This window comes from Ostrinia nubilalis, chromosome 26 (assembly GCF_963855985.1).
Source record: "Ostrinia nubilalis chromosome 26, ilOstNubi1.1, whole genome shotgun sequence".
NCBI classification, from domain to species: Eukaryota; Metazoa; Arthropoda; class Insecta; order Lepidoptera; family Crambidae; genus Ostrinia; species Ostrinia nubilalis.
This window is the reverse complement of record NC_087113.1, coordinates 6,076,855-6,096,742: the sequence shown is the minus strand read 5'-3', so window position 1 is coordinate 6,096,742 and position 19,888 is coordinate 6,076,855. Positions and strand designations below refer to the sequence as shown.

The window sequence follows — 19,888 nt, the reverse complement described above, 5'->3', positions numbered from 1 at the left end:
TCAAATACCATAATTATTTATCTCTTTTCTATCGATATTAGCCAACTGAAAGTGCATAACCCAACACTACAGCATTACAGCGACCTAATGTTGACTGAGAACAAACTGAAATTCACACGCACTTACAATCACGCAAAGTTCTACAAGTCCACACACAGTTGTTGATATAACACAACTAGGTATAGAAGAAACTATGGATTGATGGCTAAATGTCCCCAATATAATAAATGAATAATGATAAGTCATTTTTAGGGTTCCGTAGTCCTGACAAGGAACCCTTATAGTTTCGATATGTCTGTCTGTCTGAGAAAAAAAATTTTTTAGGGTAGCTACATGTAAAGTGGGGATGATTTTTTTTCATCTTCTACCCCATCGTGTGGGGTATCGTTGGATAGCTCTTTAAAAATGGCTTAGGGGTTTCTAAGATCATTTTTCGATTTAGGGGTCCGTTTGCAAAATCTTAAAGTTTAAAATGCCAACTTTTGTTCGAGTAGGGCGTCCCTCCCCCCCACTCTAAAAACTAAACTGTTGAAAATCATGATAATAGTGCTTTTTATGAACTTTCAAGAAAAACTATAGGTAGCGGTTAAGATAGATCAGTTAGTTTAAGAGTAATAGTCGTTTTACTCATTTATTATACAATTTCATACCTAATAAAAAATCCTTAGAAGAAAATATTAAAAGTGACTTTAGATGAAGTAATTGTTTGCTTCTGAAATATTTTGTGGTAACGAAGGACAACTACGGAACCCTACACTGCGCGTGCCACGATGCGTACTTGGCCGGTTTTTTATTTTTGGTATAGTATGATTATTATTATGAATCCACGAACCAGCCGTTTCTAACGCCATTGTAGCTTTATCTGATGGCTTACTAAAAGCAGTGAATGAACTTTGAAAGTTAACGTAAAAACTAGGTTACCTTTGAAGCCTTGTGACTTACTTTTTTGTGCAGTAGGTCAAGTTTTAGGAATAATTATTATATTTTTATGTCGTAAAAAGTTTTGGTTTGATAAAATATGAAATAGTTCACATTAACAGTTTTCAGAAATCTCTCACTAATGTTTATCAACTCTCTGTGAAAATATCGACGGTCCCTACGTATAATTCAGTATCTACCAGTTCCGTGATTTGCCGTTTTTGTTTGCAAAACCTTCAGAGCACCAAACAGTTTCGGCTCAGTTAAAAAAACATACAGTTTTTATTCAAATTGAACCTTAAAACGTCAAAAAACAAATCCCGCAACTACAAAATTAGAACGATTTCCGCAGTAAAATTGCATTAGTGGGAGTTAAGAAATTTTACGTTGGACCGCACGCCTTACTCCGCGCGCCCAGCCCCGCAACTGCCACTGTCATTCGCGCAGATCGAGTAAATTGATACGTAATTTATGAAGGACAAAGGTATTATTATGGTTTCTGACTTAATTTATTTCACTCAACATTATACCAACGGCAAATTAATCAGTTAACTGTAGGCATAAGGTAGTTGCGTTGTTTTACTAGGGAAAATTAAAGCTACTATTATAAGTAGGTGGCACTTACTTATTTTTACGTCGGAAAATTCAAGTATCTTCTAGCCGTAACTGCCACTATAAATGTTTTACTTTGGAAAAGTTTGTTTTATGTCTATAAGTTAGTGCCAGTAACGGTGTTTTACGCTGAGAAATAGTATTTTAGCAATATCTGGTGGACATAAAAGTGAAGACAAAACAATATAAAATATGATATACAACACGACTTAAGTATCTAGGGTTATTTATTAGACTCAACGCAACCAAATTCTTCTCCTATGCTACTTTATAATACAAGATACCAGTAAAAAATCGTAAAATTTATTTTATTTATTTATTAAGCATATTAAGGCATTCAGAAATAAAGATAAGCAGGTAACACTTACAAACAAAAGTTTAAATTAACTGCATATAGAATCTACTATTACATGATAATGCTTACATGATATTGCAAACATATACCCGTCAGAAGGATGAGGTATACCCACTAAAAATACCCTGGTGCGGTGGTGCCCCGTCACTCGCTATAAGTGCTAACTTTGAGATTCCAGACAAGATCTCCCCACCTACACGGCGACAGTTGGGACGAGAGCAACTGGAAGTACACAGCTTTCCCGTACACACACTCACCGTCAGCAGACGGTGGTGGTGGCCAATCTATGCAATGCCTCCCGTGCGGCCCCACGCCCCCGTTACGCTGGCCATTAGGTACCGAGTAAGGAAGATAGGAGGCAATCATACTGTCACCTTCCCTGGCGCGAATTCAAATGCACTTGGTTAGTAGTCGCGCTATCGTACCGCAGCTTCTTGCGGCACCTTGTCTTCTCAGATAGAGGTGATTCATTACCACCCAACTTTTGTTACCGTCCACATTGCTTTGACTATGCTATCCCGCAAGAATATGGTGTGTCGTATGTTCCTAGCCAGCTCAATACAGGTAGGGCTCGAAGGATCCGTGCCCAGTCATGGTGCGATCGCTAGAGCAACCTTAAACTTCAGCACGAGTGCGAATAAGGTTCGACGACCCAACTTAGCCACGGCCCATGGGGAGGTGGTTTATCAACTATTAGACTACAGCACAGTCTAGCGAGTCTCACGTCAACGGCCTCTCTGTCCTCCTATGGCGGAGCTTTCACCTCGTTCTTCACGCTGCGTTAAAGCCGACGATGTAGCCTTGTAGACTTTCTGGGCCTGTTAAGGTCTTAGAAGATGGGCAGCATTACCCTTCCCAATGAGGGTAATTAGATGGGACATAATCATGCTTTGAAGGTGCCAGTATAGAGCTCCCGGCCTTTCTCCATAGCCTTCCGACATAGAGTTTTCGGACCTCCAAATTAGGGAAGCAGCCACGAAAAAGCAAGCTGTCTTCCATTCGCACGGCGACGGATTGGAAAAAGTGCGAGCTGCCACTGGTTATATACAGTTAAGGTCACCATATTTACGTTCACTACTTAGCGCCACTGGTGATATACAGGATAACTCTTAGATATTTCATCTGGGCCTTAGTTTTGACAGTGGTGTGGGCGTCAGGTGAAGGTGTCAGGGATGCCTTTAAATATATGTGGTCCCTGGCCTAGGGCGACCATAATGCCGTCCGTGGAGCCCAGGCAAGCCGCCTCGCTGTGAAAGTTATTTATTTATTTATGAGGATATTATTGTAATGATGAAACTATCTGCATGACAGATGATACCTTGAAATATTCATGCCCTTGAAAAGGGTTCCACTTAGGGTTCCCAGTCGTATTCAATGTTCCACAAGATCGAACTCAAAAAAGAGCCATGTGGATCTTCGGACTCGATGTCATGCTGTCAAACCTGGCCGGCACTATTGACAAAGAAAATTTACCGGTTCTACAGGTATTCTTCAGTAAAAATAACCCCTTAGATAAGGAAGAATCTTAAGGTATTGAGTGCCTCCAATATGCCACTATCTGGGAAACGAGGCGGGACGCTGTTATGCCTCGTCGAGCAGGACTATGGGCCTAGAGTGAGAGTTACGGTCAGTAGTAGCTGAACTTTGTTACCGTGTACAATTACTGATGTGGCAGTTAATAATTTAAACAAATATATTACTCCGACGTAAAAGTTAGTAAGTACCACTTACGTCATTTGTAATTAGAAACTTTCCGTTGTATAAGTGAGTAAATGACAAATAATACACTTATTGTGATTATTTTTTGATAATTCTTCATGTTTTATAAAATATACCTCATATAAAACTATTATACCAAATTTCATCAATGTATGATAAATAGAACGCGAGCTACACATGTTTAAACCTTCAAACCGCTCTCCTGTAAATTTGGCCGTTTTCAGATACGTTTTTATACGTAGGGACCGTCGATATGATCACATCATCTAAATAGCAAAATGTTTTTTCGGTAGACATCAAGATAAAGTAGGTATCTAAATTTTTATCCGGAAACATAATTTCATTAGGCACTTTTTTAATCATTTCGTCAGCAATAACAAACAGAGTAGCTTCCACGTTTTGTAGATTAGTATAAATTAGCATTTGCCAGAAATGAAATGGAGGTCCCAGTCTGAATTTTCCACAGTAATAAGAAATAAACTTTTTACGATTCTATTTTATGATCTTATAGATCAAGGACACGTTTTTATTACTAAGGCCAGTTTGTAATGTAGTAATAATTTCACGAAAAGGAAAATTAGCAAAGTAGAGAAGGAGAGAGAAAATGCGGCACTTTCTTACAATCATTTTACAAAACCATTTAATTATTTCTTTAGTTTAAGGATCTATCAACAGACTTATAAAAAAGGATCTCATACGAGTACAGTTGTATAATATGATGCGGTTTTGCAACAATGACAATTTATTATGTTGATGTGCTCAGTCAAGTCAAAATTAATAATCATTGTTCGCCTATAATTAAGTCACATAATTCATCATCGAAGTCAATAATTTATAACACCAATAAATTATTTCCACAATAAATCACTGATTACTAAAACCCACTAGTAAGATTAAAACGTCCAAACGCCATTGAAAACACGTCCACAAAACGGTGTTTGATTGAAAAGGGACAATTTAATTTACCTCAACTACATACTGTACCACCATAGTGGCAGTTCACTTAGCCCTAACTAAACTAGACTTATCTTTTTCCCATTATCTGAAAGATAAATGCGTAGTATAGAAGTTAAAAGAGTCAGTATCAATGCTATTATTGCAAATGTGAAGGTACCTAACAATCTATCTAATGTTATCTTTACATGCATAATTTAGACTAAAGAAAAAGAGATAGTTTGTGACCCAAGATAGTTTTTATCCCGAAGGAGGAGACGCGTGAGATGAAATTATTTCTGTTACAGGTTGAAAATTACCTAGTAATGCCAATTTGCCTTTTGCTAATTTTGCATCACATCCTTTTACGTACTATGTATTCTGTGGATATTTGAAAATTTCAACATTGACAGTTTATAGCCGTCCCTTTTTATTGGATAAGGAAGAAAAAGATAAACTGACTTTATTAACCTTTGTACAGGAGAACCGGCGATTAGGTCGCGATACGCGCGCCTCACCGTGTTGGTGCCCCCCGAACCGCCAAAAATTCTGGAAGGCAATTTCTACTCTACAATCGAAGACAGAAGCATCAAATTGGAATGCATCTCCGTGGGCGGGAAACCCCCGGCTGAGGTATGGAATTTTTAGATTGCTTGAAGCTATGAAAATGACGCGAACTCCTCGTGATTCTGATTCAGGGTGTGATTTTACTGTGGTAATTTTGTTTTCCCCTTAGGAAGTCGCATTCTTCAAAATGCGAATCATTTTTGCTTTAGCCCCTATTTTGTTTGGCTTTCATCTTTTTGGATTTATATTTTAGAATTGTTTAATATTAATGGATTAATGGGTTTTGTAAAAGTTTTGATCAAGATTTCTCAATTGAAATATCAATTACAAGCGCTTTTATAAAACTTTAGCATTTCATTGTAATATCATAGGACAATCTGAGATAGGTAAATTAAAAATTCACTAAGCTCTTAAGGGTCAATGAGTTATTAGCAATTTTATAATTATTATAAGTGTTTATAAATAAAACTAAGTTTATAATTGGTGGGATATAAATAAATATAAAGCATTCAGAGTTAGTAAAGTGTCTAGAAAAAGAAATAGAAGGACAAAAGATCAAAGAATACATCACACAATATTCTGAAAATTCATAAATTATCTTTCAGCTCAGAATTTCTATGTCCCCAACGCTCCTCTTCAATTTTGCATTTCTTAATTCAAATTACGGTAAATGTTAAAATCTACGTTCTAATATGCATAAGCTTGAGATTATGGGATTCGAAGAGAATTACCTTAAACCCTAGATTTCACACGTCTTATTAATTCATTGTCATTCATATTGGAACCTTCATTACGGGCCATCCAGTTTTGCTGGATCCAGTAATGCAGGATCCCGCAAGCTGCAAAGCAGGACTGTCGTGGGAACACACAAGTGTGTTTGGAATTCCAAAATATTCAAATTCAAAACTTTTTAAATTGCATGTCCAATGCGAATTTCAAAATTCGAACAGGTCGGTTTTTGCAGGATACTGCAAAAGTGTGAATGATAATATTATTTAAACACGTACGTACTACTAAACGGAATCCCACAAAAAACAGTTCCTGCAAAAAACGGGAAGAGCTAAGCTCATTTCATGAAAGCCATTCAAGTGGAATGAATTAGGAGCCGTCCCATAGGAACTCATATAATTAGGAGTCAAATTGAAAATGATGTAACAATGAGATTGTATCGCTCTAATGGGAAATGCCGGTTTAATATTCATAATTAAACGCAGCTCAAATCAATAATAAAGTAGGTTGAAATTGTATATTGTGTCACCGTAAAATTGTAAACTCCGTCAGTATATAATATAACGCGTGAGATTGTGTACTAACAGTGGGGAAGATTAGAATCGATTGTAATCTATCAGATACGTCAGATTATTTAATCTTACGGAATTCAGAATTTAACGGTGACATAATATTATACATATTGTACATCGTTTAACATTAAGAAGATAAAGATTAAGAACTAAAATGACAACGACAAAACGATCAAAATATTATACATGATTCTTTAGAAAACTCTATGCATATTTTAATTATAATCACAATAATTTCTCCAGTCCAAAGCATTCCCATAAACAAACTTGAGTTAGATGCTCCAACAAATGAATATTAAACAGTGATTCATAATTTATCGTATAATAACTGTGTCATTAGTTTTGCCTATATCATTTACGAAAACATTAATGCAATTTATAGTTCTTCAAATGCTTTCTAATAGCGATTGTGTTGTCATATTTATTGTGATTGCTGTATTAATTTATTAGAAACTAGCTTTCCGCCCGCGGCTTCGCCCGCGTGGAATTTTGTCTGTCACAGAAAAACTTTATCGCGCGCGTCCCTGTTTCAAAAACCGGGATAAAAACTATCCTATGTTCTTTCCCGGGACTCAAACTATCTCTATGCCAAATTTCATCAAAATCGGTTGCGAGGTTTAAGCGGGAAAGCGTAACAGACAGACAGACAGACAGACAGACAGAGTTACTTTCGCATTTATAATATTAGTTGGGATTAGTTGGGATATAATGAAGTGGTATTTTCAGATCACGTGGGTGGACAGCAACGCTGGTGTTTTGACGCAAGGCGTGACGTATACTGTGGAACCTTTGTCGGATGGTCAGAGGTTTACTGCAAGGTACGTTATTATGATAAAATTGTATTTGTTAATGCCCAAAATTATTGAGAGCTTTGTGAGATATATTTTGTGTAGTTGTTCTCTTGTTGATAGCTTAAATATCATTCTTGAGGATAACCTCGTGCTACTAGCTAGTGATTTAATACAACTTACTAGCTAGGACTTCACTGGCGATATTTCTAGTACATTGCCTGTGCGAGCTTACCAAACTCTAAAAATTATTTTCAAAACTGATGATACAAAATTTCGCACAGATCCATCATCAAAATGACGCCAAAGAAAGAGCACCACAACCAGACCTTTACGTGTCAAGCACAGAACACAGCTGACAGGGCGTACCGAGCGGCCAGCATACAGATTGAGGTAAGAAACAATATTAATTTCCTTCGATAGCAGAAAGGCGCTGGATACAGGCCGTTACCAACCGGGCGATATGGAAATCATTACGTCCTTATCAAGTAATTAGGCTCGAATTAAAAATATTAAAGTGATCTATGACCACTTCCAAATAAGACTCCAATTAATGTTTCTAATTTTTCCTGTAGTTTGGATGGTAGGTATGAAATGTAAAAGACACAACGGATATATTGTGGCGTAGGTATTTAGCTTATTACTAAAATTATCAAAGGTTTTATGATCTGGGCACTTAGTTTTTGCACCATCATCATCATCATAAGGTATTTTGTCTCCATTGCAATTTCCCAAAGGCAAATATGCAATAGTTACATAATTTGGTAGCTGTATACTTTGCTGAGTTTGCTATACACCAATATACTCAGTATGAGTAGGTATTTATAGTCAGTATAATTAATCCAACATAAGTCTTACAGGGCCGATAGAGCGACATCAATTACCTTCGAAATCCAAACGGAATGAGAGTAAGATCAATCGACTTCATTAGTCTTAAATAAATATATTGGTACCATTTTAGTTGCCTTCTAAAGAAATTCGTTTTTAGATCTATAAAATTACGTAATGTCTTAGGGCTCTTTCCTACAGAAAAATCGCGTTTTGCAGGAACTGTTTTTATCAGGATCTTGCTTAGTAGACGTGTTTTAATATTAACGTTCACACGGATATCTTGTATGCAGTGGCCCGCAAAAAACGATCCGTTCGAATTTGTAGTTCGAATATCAATCAACTTATGAGATTTGACATGTGTGTACATGACAGTCAAGTTTTGCGGGATCCTGCATTTTTAGATTGAAACTTGAATTGCCGTGGATCCTAATTATTACAGGACTTGCTCTTGCTTCGACCATTACACCTGTTTAAACATTATCTACATTAACCAATGCTATAATAAGTACAAAGTCCTATAATCAATTACAGCGTATTAACCAATTCTAGAGGAAGAATAGAAACGCAACGCTTGCATAGTCTTCTGGGGCTGACTTGAAATAGAGCAGTTGAAGCATAAATGGCCACGACAGTTCCTTGCTTCAGCAATTGTCTTTAAATTCCTCTGAGACTAGTACAGGCGAAGTGGTCTGAAATTGTTCAACGTAGTCCGATGTAAGATGTTCTTATGTTTTGATACTTATTTTTGTAAGACACCATAGACTGAGTAGCAAATTCAGAGAACTGCTCCTGATTATTGGGAATGCAGGATCCCGCAAAACTGGACTATTTGTGAACACACAACGTCATGTCAAATCTCACAAACTGTATGAAATTCGTACTACGAATTCAAACGAATCGTGTTTGTGCAGGACACTGCAAACGGGATGTTTGTGTGAACGTGAAAAACATTAAAACACATACTAATCAGTACCGCATTTCCTGCAAAAAGCGGAGATGTCTCCGTGGGAAAAAGCCCTAATACGTACTCGTATGTACATAATATACTTTTGTCTGTGTTTTAAACTACCTACTTTAAATAATGGCTCAAGCAAAATTTTTAACGAATTCCAAGGCTAATTTGGGCTGTAGTGTTCTGTTAAATTGAATAAACACATACTGAACACAAGATTTTTGAATATCAAAAAGTTTGAAAAGAAGTAACACGTAAATGATTTTATAAAAGCACATTCTAGAAAGGTCAAAGATACTACTAAATACGATAAAAATGCGTACAACAACCTGTCTTCATAATTTGACCCGAAGAAAGGTCACGATATCGACCACATTGCTTTGAATTTTATTTATTTTACAACACTATAAAGAATGCTACAAATGGATACAAATACAGAGAAGGCGGCAAAGCAAAAAGGTAACGTTGGAAGACAAAATACACGTTTCCAAATCCATAAACATAAACAATATTGGTACCTATTTGGTGCCTCTAGGTAACAGTTTGAGAATAATAAATACAAATTGGTATTTTAACGTAGCAGCAATTATATCCCTGAATAAATAATATTTAATTAGCAACTGAATATTCGTATTGAAACAACGGAAACGCCCGTTAGCTTAGCTACTAGAAATAAAGGTCATAGCAGACTTATCAAATTGGAAAGGGATCAATACCGTATAGATGACCCACGCTGAACTGTCCCACCAAACTCAATGACAGGGGGGCGCTACCATCGTTCAACTATATGGTTTCCAACATGGCAAAAATCGGAAGCAGCGATCTGTGGGTCTAGACAAAGTGCAAATTATAATCGCAAACCAGTCGAAAAGTGGTCGAAAAGCCCCTTTTTTGTATGGAGTTTTGACGGATTCAATTTTCGATTCCATCAAAAAGTGCGTTTTGTCTAGGGGGGCTGGTATTGACGGTGTGGCGCCCTACTGTCAATGTCATGGATAGGACAGTTCAGTATTTTGGAACTATATCGCCTTTAGTGAGCTGTCATCGCCTTTCGCGCGCTGTCAACCGCGAAGCGAGACGTTTATGTTACGATGCGAATAAGTATGCGTTGCAGTATAGAGTTTCATACAAAGAATACTGACCGCCTCGAGTTGATTCGGTTACGATCCCTTTCCGGGTTGATAGGTGTGCTACGTCCTTAAGACGAAATGTGAAGGTAATAAAAAGCAATGGTTTGTCTTTAATAGTAATCATATCCGGTAAAAGATCTAAACGCTGGTATAAATTCAGATTCCATCGGTGTAAGCGTTTGAATTCGTAGATATATCCAAATTAGGTGAAGTTATTGTAGCTGTTTGAGATTAAATACTTTTTTCGATGTAAAAGAAATGGGCCTGAGCTTCCGTGATCAAATGAGATACTTTAAGATTAGCTAAGTGAATACCGGCTAAGTTGTATTTTACTATCTAATGATTCAACGTTTTATAATTACTCGACTGCCGACGACTGGTAATGTTTTTTTAAAGTTACATGAGTTAGCTCATTTCTAATTCAGTTAAAGAAATACGGAAAAAAGTTTTAAATATGCATGTGATCTTCATAGAAAAAAGTTGGATAAAAGGTTTTTTTTTTCTATTTATAAAAAATACTTAATAAATAGTAATTAATCCCTTTAACCCCTCCTTAAATTAACATTCACCACAATATTTGAGCAGAGGAGGGATCGAATCCGCGTTCTTCAAATCACGAGTCGGCTACACCTTTACCGTTTGGCTATCGTCGCAAAATAATGACATACTATTTACCATTTACTGTTTTTTTTTTTGCAAAATTATTGTACAGCGTAAATGAGATAAAAAATATTTAGATTATTAAAACCACGCCGTTCGGTCCCAAAAGCGCGCTAAAACTTTCCTGACCGAACAGAATCCCCGGTGATACATTTATCTGGTTTCTAAAGCTTACATCGACGACATATTGGTACAGCACCACCTACGTGACAAGCCATTGTATGCGAGGAATGTGTACCGATTTTGGGACCGTTGGACTACAGCATTTGTCAAACGACAAGATTGCATTCTACCACGTAACGGCGGCCATGATAGTTTGCCCACGTGACTTTGTGCCGAAAAAAGTTTGCCCCATGGTGACGGTTCCTATGTTGATGATTGGAAAACAGATTGGATCTGAATAAAATTGAATTGGGTCCAAAACAAATGCGTTACGCTAAAGTATTGTTGTTTTCATTATTTTAATTCGATAATTCTTGAAGCATTTGATAGATTACGAATTGGCATCGCACAGATTGACTGGTGCATTATACATGACCTGTATTATGCATGACCTGATACCAATAATCGACTGTATTAACATCTGATGAGTGATAGGGTCTTGCGGTAACTTAGAATGCATAAGCAACAGAGGAATTATGATGGAAAAGCCAGCCTTCGGGCGTACCAGAGTAATTGATTGTCAAAAAAATATTTCACAAAAGATAAAAAAAGTGAAAAACCACAAATAAATATTTGTCTTAAAAGAAACAGCGGCCGCCCGCGACTTCGTACGCATAGATCCCGTTATACCGCCTTAGTGGGTTGAATTTTTCAAAATCCCGTCTTAGTGAGCACCTAGACGTTTTAAAAGAAGCCCTCATGCAAAATTGGAGACTCCTAGCATTTGTAGTTTCTGAGATTTCATGATGAGTAAGTGAGTCAGTCAGTGACTTTTCGCTTTTATAGATGTAGAAGAAGATAAGGCAATAGTATTAAATCTATTATTATTTTGCAGAATGCATTTTATTTTAAACTAAGAGTTGTACGTCTCATAAATAATTTTATGCTGAATTTCACAAACGCCTGTATGTATGCAGAAGATGGCCATAAGAAAGATGAAGTAGTTAAGTTATTATTACAAAAAATATAACACCTTTTGTCACAAAATATCTGGACGCCCACATCTCACTCGAGTCACGTTCCTCTCACGACATTGTTTCGGTATATTAAGTTCCCCAGTCACTACGTCTACTGTAGGATCTTATGCAGTTGTAATTGGAGCTATTTTACAATGAAAATGTATACGTTAATGTGCTGTCGTCTTTACGTGAAATTTCTAAAACTGCACTGTTTCTAGAAAACGATTTGAAGTTACGGCTTCGGCAAGTAACAACTTTAATTTCGTTCTGCGGTTCTAATATGAGTTTACGGGCTGGAGTACAACAGTTGAGACAGTAAATATTGCGAACTTTAAACGAACGGAGTAGTTACACGATTATTTCTACTACGTGAAGCGGGGTAATTTTGTTCGTGCTTTTTAGGTAATTCTACACAAAATCTAAAATCTAAAGACCGAAACAACGTTCAGAAAATGCAAACTGAAGCTTTTATACCATCTGTGGTTAAATTTCAAAATTTTGACCACACGCAAACTTCATCATTTGCTCAGCCACACAACGTTTTAATTTGATGAACATAATAATAATTATGCCTTCCTATAAGGGCTCCCTAGGACAATCCAGTTTTGCGAGATCCTTCAATACTGGATCCACATGTATGTGTCTTTGAAATTCGAATTACAAATTCAAACGAATCGATTTTCTGCTGGACATTGCAAACGGGTCCCTGCAGAAAAACGGGACGTCTCCTCCATGAGAACGAGCCCTTACACAGACTTGAATCTGGAAATTATTTTAGTCTTGAATATAGATTCACACTTGAGTATCAGTCAACTATAATAATTGAAGGCCACAAAAACATAAAAACTGAAGAAGAAATAAATCTCAGAAACTAATTTTGCAGAACCAACAGCCTCCAATCGAACACAAACAATATCAGCCTCCATGTTGGGTGTTTATTACTGGAAATATTACTCGGCAACTTTCCTTCCCCTAATTAGTAAACAGAACGTCCCCCACCTAACTCCCACTAACACATTGCTATTGTTTCTTTCCGTTTATTTATTCTGGTCTCGTATGGTTACGTATCCCCGTTCTGTGGCGGAGTTAAAGCTTCGATCAAACCAACGCGTGGAGACTGCGTGCGCGATAGCGATGGCGATCAGATGTCTTGTATGAATTTGTAGCGATAAGTTCACATAAAAAGACGTAGCACATTTATCAACCGGGAAAGAGATCGTAACCCTATCAACTCGAGGCTGTCAGTGTTCTTTGTATGAAACTCCATACTGCAACGCAAGGGACAATGGGCAAAATGGTACCCGGCTCCAATAGATTATGTGTCTAGTATCGTTTGAAAGGTCTTACCAAGATGAACAACTTTTACTATGACCACCAAGCTCAGATCTGGTTGTGTACGAAGATATACATACTTTTTTGCAGAATGGTACCCGGCTCCAATAGTTATGTTTGTAGTGTCATTTGAAAGGTCTTACCAAGACGAACAACATTTACTATGGCCATCAGCCTCACATCTGGTTGCGTTCGAAGATAAAGATACTTTTTGTGTAACCTAAGTATCATACAGTATGAAGGGGGACGCGCTCGGGGCAGGGCACCGACGAGATGGTCGGACACGGTGAGGAAGACGGTGGGCGGGAGTTTGCATCGTGCGGTCCACACAGCTTATGAACACTATCTGTGGTCACGATCCTCATCAGTGAGGGACCGAGGAAGAAGAAGAAGAAGTATCATACGTGTCCATCGTATGGTACTTAGGTTATGCGAGGCAGGAAGGGTTTACTGCTCCAGCATCCTTCCTTAACTCTATAATTATTGATGGGGATAATTGTGAAATAAATATTTTTATTTAAAGAAGTACAACACCCTTATTAATAAAAAGTTACACCTAGGAAGAACCTTGGATTAAAATGACATTTCCATACCAAATGACAATTTAAGCCAGAGTTCAACTAGGGTGTAACTTTTATTAATAAAGGGGTTAAAGTTTTATTACTTCTTAATGGTTTTATTCTGGGTTGCTAAAGCGAATAAACCCACAAGACCCAATAAGTCCACCCACAAGATGGACCGACGACCTCATAAAGGTAGCGGGATGGCGCTGGATGCAGGCCGCCACCAACCGGCCATTGTGGAAATCATTGGGGGAGGCCTATGTTCAACTGGACGTCCTATGGCTAAAATGATCATGATGATGATGATGAAAGCGAATAAAGGGCTAATAGCTCGGGTAGTTCATCGTAGGTATAATCCTTTCCTTTTCAATGCTTCTTTTAGTTATATTAATAGATTGTAGTCATAATACATACTCGTATACATGGATGATTGTGTTATACTTTCATTATAATACTTAGTGGAATTACTGCTTTCAAAACGTGAATTAGAACTGGCCCCATAGCAGACATTTTCCTACATCTAAAGGCCTTTTAAAATATATATTGGTTATGGCTATTGGAGCGGGTACCACTTTCCATACATTTGTGCCCATCATCCTTTATCCGCACCGTAACGTAAACGACTCGCGTCGCAATTGACAGCGCGCGAAAGGCGATACAGTGTTGATCCCTTTCCGAGTTGATAGGTCTGCTATGATAATGAGCTTAACGCGTCTTGTCATTGGTCGCGGCCATCTATGCTCGCACAGTGATCGCTATCGCCAACGCGATCTGCACGCGTTGGTTTCGCCGAAGCTAAGAAATTTTTCGGATAAACAAAAACGGACGTTTCCCCCTCGACGGTGCAGCAACGTGGAAAATTAATGTTAGGTGTCAGCTCTGCTGATATAGCAGTTTATGGTGTTAGTGGTTTAGATACAGGTAGTTCACTTGCAAAATGTTTCTGAGAAAAAAAAGATTGTAAAAAAACTTCTTTGTCCGTCTTCGGTAGTTCAATATTACATTGAACTACCGAACTACTTAATTGCCAAGCACCAGTTGATGTTGTATTTGTGGCATAGATCTTATTTACATTGTGGTAGTGTGATGGGTCCATAATAAGTTGAACTCTCAAGCTAAAAGTCTTGGGTTTCATTTTCAGAATAAACACTTTCAAATGTGTAATTAACAAAGAATTACATCAACCTGATTTTTAAAGTAATATGGCTGCGATATTCATAAAGTCTGACAGGGTTCATCGGCCTTATTACTCATTTAATAGTAGAATAATCTAAAAATAAACGTAGTAAACAACCTCCTTACAATCAGAAAAAAAATAAAGATAATATATCAGGGCAGTCCCAACAAATGAAGCTTAATAAAGATCTCAAAGAAGAAAAAAGTACTAAAATTTCAATATCCTATTCGCAAATTACCTTGTAACATGCAAATCGAAAATTTTAGCACCAATAAAAATACAAAAGATACTATCGATTGTATTAAAAATAAACCCGATGCCTTCTCCACACTCGCTAACATCTCGCGAAAAAGCAATCGCCCGATCTGGGGGTCTTATAAAATATTGAGATAGAACTGTAACGTATAGATTTCCCAGTTTTCATACAGTATCAGGTTCCCCGACAAATATATTGTTTTCTATAACAACCAGAATTGAGCTGTTGTTTTTATCACTGGATATATGTTTGACGTTTTTGTTGAGGGGGTGATGTTCCATATTGAGGATAGCGTGATTTGTTACGTCATTCTTATCATGTTTGTTGTGTATATTTTTCTGGTTTTTGATGTATGTTTTTAGGACTTCATGCTTTAAGAGTCAGAACGTTTTGGGATTCGTACGAGGTTTGAAAGATCTGTTTTAAGTAGTTTTAGGTGTACTCGTAATCATGCTACTTGATAGACTTGAAATTTAGAACAACTTCACGTAATGACGGTTTTTATGACTCGTTCAATTATGTTATCACACTGAACGAGAAGAAAGAAGAAGAAGAAAAGAAGTTACAAGATAGTTAATTTAAAAAGTTTGATGTGATGAATAATAAATAATAAGAATAAATTTATTACTGTATAAAAACTTAGCCTAAACACGTACAAGTTTAGTTTCAATAAAATTAAGGTTAGTGTGCGAAAGTAATTAATGATACCTAAACTAAGCAAAATTTATTGCCTTGAATCTTGTGATATTGCAGGTTTTGATGATTCTCTAAAAAACCGATAACGTGACCACCTAAATATCACAAGGATATTATTATATTTTACTATAAGAATGTCAATTGCTTCACGATCCAGCATATTACACAAAATTCATTGGGGCAAGCCTATGTTCAGTTAAGCAGTGAACTTCCTGTGGCTGAAACAATAATAAATAAAAAAAAATGATATACTGATGATACTGGTAATGATGATACTATCCAAGTTCATAACAATAAAATCAGTACCATTATTACTCCAATAATGTTCTATGACATCGTAAACTTAATTCTGTCCATTTCTAATAATATCATACATATCAAAGTTAAGTGTTATGACACCCGAACAGACAGAGGGATAAAACGAACATACATAAATAGCTAAAGCCCCATCACGTTGTGCCATAAAAATTATTGTCCATGGAAGAGACTGTTAAAAGCGAATTATTATAGCACGCAGACTTTAGTACTACTGGATATGGTAGATGAAATGGAGTTTTATCAATTGAATTAGTCATAGATACTTATGTAAGTTTCAGTAACTGAAAATAAATTCGTCGTTTTAGCTTCGCTGGCGTGGAATTTTATTCAGACTATCGAAAAAGTATTTCAACACAATTTGCTATTAATGTTATCATTCATATTACTTACACAGGGTGGAAACGATAAGTGATCTAACTCGATTATTTCTAAACTATACAAGATTTTAAAAAAAAAGTTACTGATCCTGAAAGTGCTTCATGAGCTCTATCCAACAGAATCAATAATAGGTTACAGAATAAACTGGATCTATCCGAAAATTCAATGTTTCCAGCTTCCATACATTTGGTACAGCCACATAATATTAAATACTACACAATTATCGTAAAACTGGCTACTGATCCTAAAATTGCTTCACGAGCTCTATCCAACGGTATCAATAAATAAGTTACAGAATTAACTGGATCTATCCAAAATTAAATTAATGATGGTCAGAACATAATTCCTTTATTTCAAACACCACTGTTATTATGTATTTTATTAATTCTTCCTTATATCTACTCTACGTACAGGCTGTATTAAAAATATCATCCACCGCTTGACCCAAAATATTAAAAAAACACGTTAAACCTTCCAGCTACCCTACATCCAGATATGACGGAAAAGGTTGGTTTGTTTATCATGTTTTTTCGGCGGCCGTAAAATAAGAACCCTTTCATGGCGGCCCAATTACTTTTTACGATCAGCCGATATGGCTTTGATATCGAAACTGGACGGTTACTGTACGTTTACCTTATAACGATTGTTTTTTGTGCTGTCATATTTTGTCGAATAAAGTGATAAAAATTTGTTATACATTTTTTAAACAAAATTAGGTTAAAGTAATTTGGTTTATTTATTGTTACGACTAACAAAAATAAATGAAAGGGTTATTTTGAAACAGTAATAATACTGACGCAAGTACCTGAAAGCCGCTTTTCTTAATATTCGCAAAATGTCTAATAATATTACTTTATTAAAAAAACAAGAACAAACAAGGTTTTCCTCGATTATTTTAAATCCTTAACAGTACAGTCATGAATTTGTAAAGTACGTTGTAAATAATCTCAAAGCGTAAAAAAGCTCTTAAACGAATATTTACGAAATAAACAATGTTATACATAGATACTGTCTTTCTTGTTTCGTTTCGTGAAAGATTTTATTATAACTCTCGGTGCCTAACATTTCTGATTGGCCCGTATTTCGACGGTTCTCCATCAAAAGAACTAATATCGACCAGCAAACCAATTTGGCAACGTCGAATCGATACTGCTTTGATACCGACTCGTGATAAAACTCTGATGGTTTCATAGTTACAGTTGCAAACATGGGAGATCCAGTTTTTTTATTTTTGGTAGTTTTATCACTGGGTCACTGCAGATTATGCTACTTTTAGCTTCGGCGATCGGCAATTTTGCAACTGTATCGATGCAGTCGTGATTCGGCGACTTCATGCTTTTATAATGCGAACAGCTAGGGACTGGAATTCGCTGCCTGCTGCTGTCTTTCCCGAAAACTATAATCCGGGTTTTTTCGAGAGTGAATAGGCACTTACAGGGCAGATATGTACTATCCTAGACTGCATCCCACTTAACATCAGGTGCGATTGTGGTCAAATACCTGCCTTGCATAAAAAATGCGTTCTAGGCGACTATTTAAACTAGAATCGCGCGTTTTAGCGACTCTGTTGATACAGTATCACGATTTCGCGACTTCATGCGTTTTGATATGGTATCGCAATCGCGCGTTTTGGCTGCTGTCGCTGCGTCCAGCTTCCGAGAAGCGACTCAATCATCGCGTTTGGCATTTTTAAGTGTGCGGTGTGGAATGTGTGGTCGTTACATTCAACTTCTAAAAAGCGACTAAATCGCTAAAAATATGAGATCTATTTCTAGAAACTATTCCAAATTCAAAATATGAAAAAACATCGCACATCGCTTTGTATTTCAAGGAGTATGTAACACTGGCCAATATTTGAGGAGTAAAAGAAAAAAAAAGTTGAACTTGAAGCTTAAAAGGTTTTATTATTTTACATCGAAACCCAATACGAATGTTTTTGTTTTCATCTGTTTTAAATATTTAAAATTCAAATTTCGAACGTAAAACAAAAACTGGACATTATTCACATTCGAATCCGAGTTCTTTACACAAAATACAGTTTCATTTAGATGAAACATTTTGTAATCCACTCCTGGTATAGGGGATGGATTACAAAAAATAGCAGGCTATTAAAAAGCAGTTTTTGAAACTGTCTCTCATCTATTATTCGTGGAGTTTACGGGTTTTTGCAGTTCCCACACCGTTTCAGCTTTATTTATAGCGTTGTTTAGAGATGCGCCACTATAAAACACATGCTAGCGTGTACATAATGTAGTACGAACATTTTCCAATAATAAAGAGGTTTCGTAGGTAGAATATAGCTTTTACTTAAGTAGTCTACTAGACAACTTGTTTGAAAAATAACTCCAAACCACAAATTATTACAATGTTTTATAAGTCCTCATAAATAAAAAGAGTTACAAGTCATACTTAAAAGAAGTAACTTCAGTTCATTGTACAGCCTACCTAGCCAAGCGTGACGAGCATAGATCACAGAAACTAAAGGGAGATGTAATAAGGGGGCGGGGCCGGTGTCGCATCAATATGCCCAAAAACAAAACACATTTCTCGTGTATGTGTTACTGTAAAAGCTCGAATTGCAGTAAATCCTAAGATATTCCAGTAAAACCTAAGATCTACCAATTCCTAATGGTAAATGTCCCAAAAGGTTTGCGATTCGAACTCTTACCACCATTTCGTTGGTAAATCTTAGGATTTACATTAATGGCACGGTAAATGTTGAAAAACAAAACATTAGAGGAAGTAAAAACTGCAAAGAACATTAAAAAGAAGGAAGCTGTTCATACAGGCGTATAAAACGCTATTAGTATGATATTTTGACTATAGGCGGCGAAGAAAAGCTAATTGATATGATAGAGATTGAGATATTCAGAGATATAAGTTATGTGTTTTTAAGGTTCCGTAGCCAAATGGCAAAAAACGGAACCTTTATAGATTCGTCATGTCATTGTCTGTCCGTCTGTCCGTCCGTATGTCACAGCCATTTTTTTCCGAAACTATAAAAGCTATACTGTTGAAACTTGGTAGGTAGATGTATTCTGTGAACCGCATTAAGATATTGATGCAAAAATAAAAAAAAATAAAAAAATATTGGGGGCTCCCCATACTTAGAACTGAAACTCAAAAATTTTTTTTCATCAAACACATACGCGTGGGGTATCTATGGATAGGTCTTCAAAAATGATATCGAGGTTTCTATAATATTTTTTTTTCTAAACCGAATAGTTTGCGTGACAGACGCTTCCAAAGTGGAAAAAAATTGGTCCCCCCTCCACTTCCAA

General features: G+C 36.6%; 1 protein-coding gene across 1 annotated transcript in view; it reads left to right on the top strand.

Moving 5' to 3' along the window:
• The window catches only part of LOC135084484 (irregular chiasm C-roughest protein), a 144,373-nt gene that overhangs the window by 64,757 nt on the left and 59,728 nt on the right, over window positions 1-19,888 (top strand). The window contains exons 5-7 of the mRNA XM_063979271.1: window positions 5,019-5,170; window positions 7,132-7,223; window positions 7,478-7,586. Coding sequence (XP_063835341.1) covers window positions 5,019-5,170; window positions 7,132-7,223; window positions 7,478-7,586 — 353 coding nt within the window. The remainder of the gene's footprint in view (window positions 1-5,018; window positions 5,171-7,131; window positions 7,224-7,477; window positions 7,587-19,888) is intronic.